The following is a 9,860-nucleotide window of genomic DNA, read 5'->3' as shown; positions in this document are numbered from 1 at the left end:
ATCAGAAATGCCCACTTATCAGCCTGATTTTGCAGTACTTGCGGTGGTTTAAAATCATCCTCATCATCTAGTGCAATAATTTCTAAAATTCCTTCAATTTTTATATAATCCGATCTCGAGCAAGTAAAACTGAATCAAAACATAGGCTATGGAAAATAAAAATACATACGAGGGGTACAAAAAAAGGACAAATCCAAGCGGTAAAATATGTCAATCAGCGCGGAATATGAAAAAATAAATGTAAAACTTTATCCTTTAAACTAATTGTGTTCTTTCCAATCATCAGTCAAAATTTCTAAACCATATGATTTCTCTTTGTTTCCCACATAAAAATTGCTATAAAAACGTTTCTCCTTTTTATTCCGATGAAATATTTAACTGCCAAATGCTTTAAACATAGCAAATCTTTCGAAGGATAAGCGAAATAAAAACGGTTGATTCTATTTCTACTTCTTTTTTTCATTTTCGCTTTTTTCTGGCAAAATTTCAATATGTCATTCTCATTCTTGGTCTTGCTGAGAGATTTAAAGAACATGTCTGTAATGATTCACACGTACATGTTGAATTATTTGCATTGTAACTTCAAATTTATTTTGAACTTTCGAATTTCAAATATAGAGGAAAAAACATTCCTGCTATCCTTGCATTAAATAACTATAAAAACTATGTGAAAAAAAAAACTTCTCAGTGGCAAATATTTTATCGGAATTTAGTGTATTTCAAAACATACCATTTTTGGCAGAAATCGCCATATTGTCATAGCAAGAAAACAAATAGTATAGAATATACGGCTAATAGCTAAAAAAAACATTATTAGTATTTTAAAACAAAATTTTAAACAAAATTTTTAAAGAATTGACGATTGGCAATTCGATCATTGTCGTCAACCAACTGCTGAGGCGTCTATTCATAAATAGTATTATTTGACCTATATATTAGTGGATATTTTATTTTTGCTTGATGAGAGTGCCATCTTCAAATTATGCATTATTCTCAAAAATTCTCGTCACCAAAAATAAAATTCGTTCAAGTTCATTTGCTCATATAAACAGAATAAAAACAATGTCTTTTGGGTTCAACCATTCAAATGTGAGGTAATACTCAGCTTGAGGATTCGTCAAAACGAACATGAAATATAAAGTCAACATCAACATTGAAATATACATATATACTGCACCACAAGTAAAATTTTCGATGTGAAAAATATTTCCTAATCAAACGGTTTAAAACGAAGATAAATGTAAACAAAATGTTGCAGAAAACAACTTTTCAAGAAAATTGTTTTTGAATAATAGCAAAACTTCTTTGTACAAACCTGCATGGTTGACGGAATTTATATGGAAAAGAAACAAAACAAGGGGATACTTTTAAAAAAAAGGAAAAACAATGAAGGAAACTACTTGAACAAGCCAACAATATTTCGACAGCAAACATTTTGTGGCTGTTTCTAATTATGACATAAAACACAATAGAGTTAAACATATTGTTTCCCAATAATATAATATTGTTACATTGATTACGGATTAAGGATAAAGTTACTGAGTTGACTTATAAAGTTACTAAGAATAAAAGAAGTGTTTTGAAGAGCGGAGCAGTTTATTTGTACTGCCAATGAGGATGCATATAAAACAAAACTGCGGTATTTTATGAAGTAAATCAAAATCTGTTAAACTGTAAAAACTAATCTAAAAATTGTCAATTATGAAACTTTCTCCTTTTTAGCGATAGACTGCCTCACGAATACTGGAACAAATCGTCGAACAATAAATTCATAAATATATAAAAAAAATTGTCGTAATGGTGGGAGTGGGGCTAAATCCTTATCCTCCTCCGAGAGAGGTATCATCCTGAAACAAATTCATCAAATATTTTGTTGACTGTTCAATGTTAATTGTTTGTTAATCACATACCTAAAATGCAATCCTACCAAATCATCGACCAATGTTGCAGATATAAATGAAATTTCCCAGTAGTATAAATGCAAAGATAAGGAAGAACTAACATTTTTGTAGTCAGAGTATGTACTGGACCAAAAAGCATAGCAATAGCTGTACAAACAAGGCAAATTACATTGAACGGCATACTAAAATCCGGCACCGGCAATAAAATAAGCAGCACTTCGCCATGCATACTAATTATGCGCGAACTTTTCGAACCTAATATTCTGCAAAATTAACATGGGTAAGATGGCCTGCACGATAAAACTGCTACATTCAACTGAACCTCATACTTACTCATCGTAAGTGGTAGTTAGTGAATCGCCGAGGTCAGTCCGATTTTCTTTCCACAACTCAGCACTGGCATTGAAAGTTATAACAGGTGCCGGAATGTAGAAGCCATGACTAGCATCTGGGGGATATTCATTTACTCTGAAAAAATTCCAATTTTCATTTTTTATGAGTATTATAAATGGTTGCGACCATACCATTATTCCGAATGTACAAGGATTAAAGAGAATTCCACTCCTCCAATTAATTTTTCTTTTGGGAGATCTACTACTCGTTTTGGATATTATTTTTAGGATGTACTGTGCAGCGTACTGAAATAAGAATGAGGATCAATCCTCAGCTTTCATAATTTTACACAAATGAAAATTGTGACCGAGGGAATTTGAAAATTGAGTTCCGAAATCTATTAGGATATGATTCATTTCAGTAAAATTTATGAAAAAGTGCCAAATTCCAAATTCCGCTGTCATTTCAAAGAATGATATGCAACTGCTTCTATACAAATGACATCGACCAAATAAAAATCAATTTTGAGCATTGTAATGTTTTCATACAGTAACAAAATTTTCCATTACTTTTATGAAGCACACTGACTGCCTTCCTCAGTGATAAACGCTAAACCAACCTCAAGAAGGCTTTGTCGAATTCCAAAGATATTTCGCAAAATGAACTTTCTGGAAGAGTGACATTCCATTCCAAAAGGAATGGTCGTTGGCGATCTTTTGCTGGTAAAAAAACTTTTTTGTTCACTTTTCCCTTCAAGGACTGACCCTTAAAAATACAAAAGTTTAAAAAATTTTCACAATATAACATTACTTGAAACCCAAGAACGTGTGAAATGTTCGCTGAAATTTTATATAGCTGGAATTTTTTGTCCACGATTCAATTAGTTTATCAAATTATTTCTTGTACCTTTTGATCCACGCCTGATATTTATTAATTATTAAAACACAAATTTAGTATTAAAATCTGTTGATTAGTTACCTGCTCAACGTCTAGAGGATGACAAGTAAAAAGAATTGTGTGATAATATATTTTTATGAACCATGGTACCACATGAGTATAGACAACACACTGAGGAATATGTTGTGCATTTCTCAAAATACTAATCAGACGTCCCGATTGCTGATCTGTACCCGTAACATATGTTCGAATTCTGAAAAACAGTGGCTTGCTTCATAACCAAAAGATAGCAGAATATAGGTATAGAAGTTTGGAAAATCATCCATTTTACTTAAAAATAAATATCTTTATCTGCGGAATAAAAAGAAATGACTTAACAAACATGAGATATATGTGCTTTCAAAAATCCTTCCATACTTAGCTAACCCGTTTTTGAGAAAATGAAAAATGATGCCTTCGGATGTATGGCAATACGCCGAACTATGGCATTTTCAAGTAGAAGTTATCATCTGAACTATTAGCAGACTATAAAGGTTGAAATTACGGAAAAGTAAAAATCTCTGTAAAAACCTAGAAAGACAGAAACAAAACGCTTTTAAAAATTAAACACGAACGTAATCAAAGTAGGACTATTATCGACTGGTAATTCCAAACGACTTGCATATTTTGCACTTATATCAATTGGGAAAGCATGATGTGGGTAGGCGGAAATATTATAGAGTGTGTAAATCCGATTACCCATTTTTCGTTGTTCGTTGTTTTCCGTCATAACCTGAAAGAAAAGATCATTTCAGATAAGCCAGTTTTTTTCAAGTCTCAGTAATATGTGTATTCCAGGTATAAAAGAAAAAAATGTAAAAGTACCTTCCGATCCACCTCAAATAAAACAATATCCCTGTCTGCTATCACACAGCTTTGATCGATTTGTCGACCAAATAGATGACGAAAACTCCAATCTCAAAAACGTCATAAATGGCAGCAATGTAATATGAATAGAAGCTCCAAAAAAGAAAGTTTAAAAGAAATTCAAATTACCTAAATTCCTAGATCTCAAATCTAATTCCGTTACGAAATTTAAACTGAGCTCCAATCTTCGCCGTGTTCCACAATTCGTTGTTCCATCCTGAAAGTTTACCAAGATATATAAAATGCTTAGTTTTCATTAGATATTTTATATATAATCACTTTTCGAAAAAAGCCGATGTACTTTGTTATAAAGATGCTCCTTACGATGTTGATGACTCTTCTGAAATGTTTAGATAGCGGAAACAAAAAAAATTCTGCCAGATAGAACAGCAAAATTACAAACCTCACAGACGTGCAGAAAATGTACAGACATCGAATGAAAAACTGATTCATACATTTTAATAGGATTCAACAGCGTAGATAAGCCAGTCTGAATTATTTATAAATGTAACTGGAAGTAATAACAGAACAAAACTATTTCAAAAAAAAACTATTTCAAACACTATTTCAAGAGTAATACTATTCTGTGGTTATCACTGAGTCTGATACACAATTTAGTGAAATTATGAAAATGTTTTAGAAAAGCAAACTATCTTCGGAAGAATAAGAGGAAAGCATACCTGCTTACAAGGAAGTAATTTTTTCCACGGTGTAAAATTTTCCGTACAAATCGTTTCACTAGCCAAAGCACCGTACCGAAAAGTTAAATAGTGCAAATAGGAAAAGAAATATATTGCCAACATAGCAAAAGGAAAACCGAGGAGTTATGAGGGAACCGACCAGTTGCTTTATGGGCTATCGTTCGATTTCCATCTACCATTACTCGCTTCAAATTTTGTTACCAGGAATATACGCTCTCAGACGCAAAATCATCGCCATAATGGACGCAAAGAACGAAACTCAAGAACAAATGGAGAAAAAACAATCAGTTTATCAGCGTACCTTATTTGTGATGAATCTTTGTGATGCACATAACCCATCTGCGAAAATGAGAGCTGTGGTGCGGCTGTATAAGTGGGCAAAATATCGAGAAGAGACGTACAAAAAATACCATTCATCGAATTCACAAAACTTGACCACCGTTCATCAACTAATTTGCTGAAAAAAAATTTTAAACGAAAGATTTATCCGAATCATTGTGAACTAGATTTAATTTTAGCTTTATTTTTAATGTAACTTGATTTCTTATTAGCTCGATACTTCATTCCATAACTTTTACTCTCAAGAAAACAATCTACCTTGTCTTATTTCCATCAATCCAAGCATACAATTGCGCACCACTTGGTGAAGATGGTTGAGGTTGTACACCCCATTCGTTTAACCTCCAGAAACCTGAAATATAAATTCCATAAATTTCTGTATTTCACACTTGTTACATTTCAGTCATCCATCAATTTTATGAGTTAACGAATTGAACAATCAATGCATAAGAAAGTGAAAACGGATCAATAAAGTTAGAAGGTAGCTAAAATGATCAATACATTTGCTAGCTGAAATTATCATCAAACTTTTCAGTTTGAAGTATAGAACTGAAAGCAACACCTTGTGTGAGTGATAAGTGAAACTCTTGGATGTGATGCTTCGCCACCACTTCGCTGATAATGCGTGGAAAGACAGCATAATTCAACCCTTAATACCTTTCAGACATTAGTTTGATTTCATTCAGCATTTAAAGATTAAATCAGACTAAAATTTTAAAAAAAATTTTGTTACATATAACCAATCATGGCAATATTAATTTACTCATTCTAGCATAAAACTTATTCGTCTTAGAATTATAGTGCTCACTTCACTTCTTTCCTTTATTACAAAAAAGTAATAAAGTAAAAAACTAAATTGCTAATCAGTTAGTTTATTTATATTTATTTATTTATTAACTAATAAGCATTGAAACGAAAGAGAAGCTCTTACCTGATTTAGCATCCGACGTAATAACAAACCGAAACTGTGCTAACAGATGCTCACTTTTTAATCTTTTAATAAGCAATTCTTCCGTATACGTATCTTTTCCTTTTAACGTCTTCAAATTCACGCTACCATATGATGCTGTCAATAAATAAGCGAAGAAAATGATAAAGCCATTGCACAACATCCACATCCTCAATTATAACAATGACAATACTTTAACAAACATACTAAAATCATTACACGCTACGATTATTTCCTATAAGCAGTAAATTTCTTCTCTTTGATGCATATTTTAAAAGTAATATATGGCAATTTAGTTGTAAATAGAATGATTCATTTAAACTACCAAAATGATAATAATATTTAGTATAAGGCAGATATAATAAAACAGATTTAAATTCGAATAACTCTGCTCATAAGCATCGAATACTTAACTTAATTGTGTGAGAAATACTCAGAGAATATCAGAATTATCAATTTAATATAAAAGGAAAAAAAAAAGAACTTGAGAGCCAGAAACCCTCAAATCCCCGTCCCCCACCTCCCTAATTCCCAAAGAATATGCCCGCCATTTCTCAAAAAGAACTTGAGAGCCAGAAACCCTCAGACCCCTGTCCCCCTCCCTCAAATCCCCAAAGAACATGCCCGGCATTCCTCGTATGCTATTTTCAATTTGGCAACCAAAAAACTTTCACGCATCCTAGCTTGGTCACTGTGCTACATTCGGTCCCACTGTACTTCAATTGAATTAAAAGTATCTTTAATTGAATTAAAAGTATCTAAGTACTTTAACTGAATTAAAAGTATTAAAATTATATTAAAAAATTAAAAGTGGAAGTGAACTTGCCATTTAATTTATTTTACAGCTGCGGCATTCACTTCTTATAGTTAAAATTTGAAATTATTGATTAAAACTATCATATTCCAATTATCATCCCATAATATTACTCATCTATATTGTAAACAAACGTTCCAATTAACGAATACGAAAGTAGCCTGAAAATTAGTACTTATACTAATTAATGTCCTCAATAATATTAAAATCAAAAAATCTGGATATTATTAAGACTTAATATACTTATTATAGTACTTCATCTAGCTCGTTACAGTACTTCATAATAATATTAAAATCAAAAAATCTGGATATTATTAAGACTTAATATTCTTATTATAGTACTTCATCTAGCTTGTTACAGTACTTTATAATAATATCAAAATCAAAAAATTTGGATACTATTAAAATTTAATTTTTATTAAATTTTTATTAAAATTTAATTTTTATTAAATTTAATTTTTATTAAATTATTAAATTTACAGCACTTAATCTAGTTGATCAGTGATATAATCATTATAAGAAATAAATGTTACACTAGTAATCAAACCAACGTTAAGTGATAATGCAATTGATACAATTTAGGTATCATATAAGAGAAGTTTATTTATCCTTCAAAAAGTTTAAGGAAAATGGAAATTCAAACGTTAAAAAAAAAAAAAATTTAGCATATACTTATCATCGTATACTATCCATTTAAAAATGACATGATGCATTAAGTATGATAATATTATCATTTATCTATCAGCTTAATCATTGCTTTATGTCTTCAACAATACTTAGAAATAATTCTTTCTTTTTAGTAAAACATTTGTATTTATTTTCACATTTATTATTGCTTACATAAATGAAGAAAGTAAGAAAATGGAATAATTTGTAAATTGTATGTCAAAAAGATGGAAAATTTTATTTTAAATTTATTAAATAATTTGATTGAAGAGAAAATAAAAATGAAAAGTAAGTAATAACAAATATACAAATACAAAATTTAGCAAATATATGATTCTAACATTGTAAGTTACATATTATAGTATTCCTCATTTATTGTCTGCTATACTTCTTTTATTTGTAAATAATGGTAATAATATTAATAATAATACCAACAATGATTAACAATTGATAATAATAATAATAGTAATAATAATAATAATAATAATAATAATAATAATAATAATAATAATAATAAACAATAACAATAATAAAATAATATTGACATCCTTTTTTTTTATTAATTAAGAAGTCACCAAATTGTAGCAAATTTCAGTGACACACATATACAAAAAAAAAAAAAAAGCATAAATACAAAACATAATAAATAAAATGCGCCAAATGACACAAAAGGACGATGAATAGTTTATGTTAAAAGATATGAATCAATAATCAAATTCCCTTATTTTTTTTTTTTAAATTTTGCCAAAAACTTTCGAGCTTTTTTTAGCAATTAAAACCTTTTAATCATTAGATATTTCCGGAATTCCGGAAACAACGTAACAATCAAGTACTATTTCATCGGAATTTTTGAAATTTATTGGAAACTTCGAAAAGAAATTTTTTTAAAAAAAAAGGAACGAAAAGTAAAAAAAAAAAATTAAATATCAGTAAATTGAAATAGCTATAGAAAATGGATGTTAGCATTCATTTCAAACTTTTTTCTTTTTAATTAATTAAGAAGCCATCAAAGTGTGGTAAACTTACAATGTTATATATATATATATGTATATATATAGGAAAACGATATGAAATTAAATAAAATAATTTACAAATTCATCGAAACAAATAGACATTGTAGGGAAAAAAAATTAAGTATTGTATCGTTGTATCGTATTATCGTATCATCATATCATATCATATCATATCATATCATACCATGTATCTATAGATAGACACTATAATGCAAATTATCACTTTCATTCTTTTTTTTTGTTCAATGTTGAAGTGATACTTCAATTAAATGAATACTTTTGCATAGCCTGTTTGGACATTCACGATGATCCATGAGCGCTAATTTCTTTGGATGTTCTGGACAAACTTTTTGAAGTCGTCCAACAAGTTCAAACCCGCATCTGGTACAAACAATATGACTAGCTGGCCTATTGCATATACAATTCTGTAAATGAGAATAATATATGATAAAAAAAATAACTAATTAAGGAAAAAAAATATAATTAGGTTAATTTGCATATTAAAATTCATCAATCAATAAATTAATATTTATCATATTTAAATTTGCTAAACTAAACATATTTGTTAAAATTATCAATCAAATTATTTGCCGAAATTATCATTCAGATATATTTGCTTATTAGTTAAATATATTTACTGGAATTACATTTAAAAAATACTTAAATTTTTTAATAACTAATAATCTATTCTTTCTATCTATCTTTTTTAGGTTAAATATTTTAAACTAATCAAATATATCATATCATTTAATCAAAGGAAATCTTTTTTTTTCCATGATGTATAATAAGAATTACTTAAAACAATAATATGAAATGAAAGAAAAAAAAATGAAAATTAAAAATACGCTCAAAAATTTTAAGAATAAAAGAACTTAAATAATAAATAAATTTCAAAAATATTTCATTTGAAAAAAAAGAAAAACTTCTATTAAAAATTAATTGATAGCATAAAATTGTTAAATATTAACTTATTTAAAAAAAAAAAAACAATACATTAGAAGGAGCAACTGTATCCTGTATTTGAATATCATTCAGTAGGATATCGTTACGTTTCGGAATACAACCGGATGGTGTCGGTGGAAAAGCACTATGTCGATCTGATAATGCTATCTTCGGTAATGATGAAGATTTATAAAATTCTCTGAAAAATAAATTTACAACATAAAATTATCATAAAAGAAATGCTAAGATCATTATCAGTAAGCAATATCATAAGGTGATAATATTTGCTTAGATCAAATATTTTAGCCAAATAAGCTTCATCTTTGGTGTTAATAAAAGTAAAAAGATTTTCTAGGCCAATTAATCTTAGGCTAATTATATTTTAATACTTTTGAATCC

At 28.9% G+C, this 9,860-nt stretch overlaps 4 protein-coding genes across 4 annotated transcripts in view; all 4 read right to left on the bottom strand.

Moving 5' to 3' along the window:
- Positions 1-804, bottom strand: part of LOAG_11097 (hypothetical protein) — a 7,021-nt gene extending 6,217 nt beyond the window's left edge. The window contains exon 1 of the mRNA XM_020448297.1: positions 731-804. Coding sequence (XP_020301548.1) covers positions 731-752 — 22 coding nt within the window. The 5' untranslated portion in view covers positions 753-804. The remainder of the gene's footprint in view (positions 1-730) is intronic.
- An 895-nt stretch (positions 805-1,699) lies between these two features.
- LOAG_18855 (GPI transamidase component PIG-T) lies at positions 1,700-4,840 on the bottom strand (the record flags this gene model as incomplete). Its single annotated transcript, XM_003145136.2, has 10 exons — positions 1,700-1,847; positions 2,003-2,164; positions 2,235-2,369; positions 2,854-2,999; positions 3,213-3,384; positions 3,746-3,903; positions 3,996-4,087; positions 4,167-4,254; positions 4,441-4,527; positions 4,718-4,840. The coding sequence occupies 10 exons, from the start codon at positions 4,838-4,840 to the stop codon at positions 1,700-1,702; spliced, it is 1,311 nt and encodes a 436-aa protein (XP_003145184.2).
- Positions 4,841-4,966: 126 nt separating this feature from the next.
- On the bottom strand, positions 4,967-6,201 carry LOAG_18854 (hypothetical protein; the record flags this gene model as incomplete). The annotated part of the gene is made up of 3 exons (XM_020451516.1): positions 6,009-6,201; positions 5,336-5,429; positions 4,967-5,195 (listed from the first exon to the last, which is right to left on the bottom strand). The coding sequence occupies exons 1-3, from the start codon at positions 6,193-6,195 to the stop codon at positions 4,967-4,969; spliced, it is 510 nt and encodes a 169-aa protein (XP_020304693.1). The 5' UTR covers positions 6,196-6,201.
- Positions 6,202-8,750: 2,549 nt separating this feature from the next.
- On the bottom strand, positions 8,751-9,629 carry LOAG_18853 (hypothetical protein; the record flags this gene model as incomplete). The annotated part of the gene is made up of 2 exons (XM_020451515.1): positions 8,751-8,944; positions 9,513-9,629. Coding segments are annotated over 2 exons (300 nt in total), but the record flags the coding sequence as incomplete, so codon positions are not given.
- Positions 9,630-9,860: the final 231 nt, after the last annotated feature.

Source organism: Loa loa, assembly GCF_000183805.2.
Source record: "Loa loa unplaced genomic scaffold supercont3.588, whole genome shotgun sequence".
Classification (NCBI taxonomy): Eukaryota; Metazoa; Nematoda; class Chromadorea; order Rhabditida; family Onchocercidae; genus Loa; species Loa loa.
The sequence above is the reverse complement of the archived record's forward strand: the minus strand, read 5'-3'. Positions and strand labels throughout refer to the sequence as shown.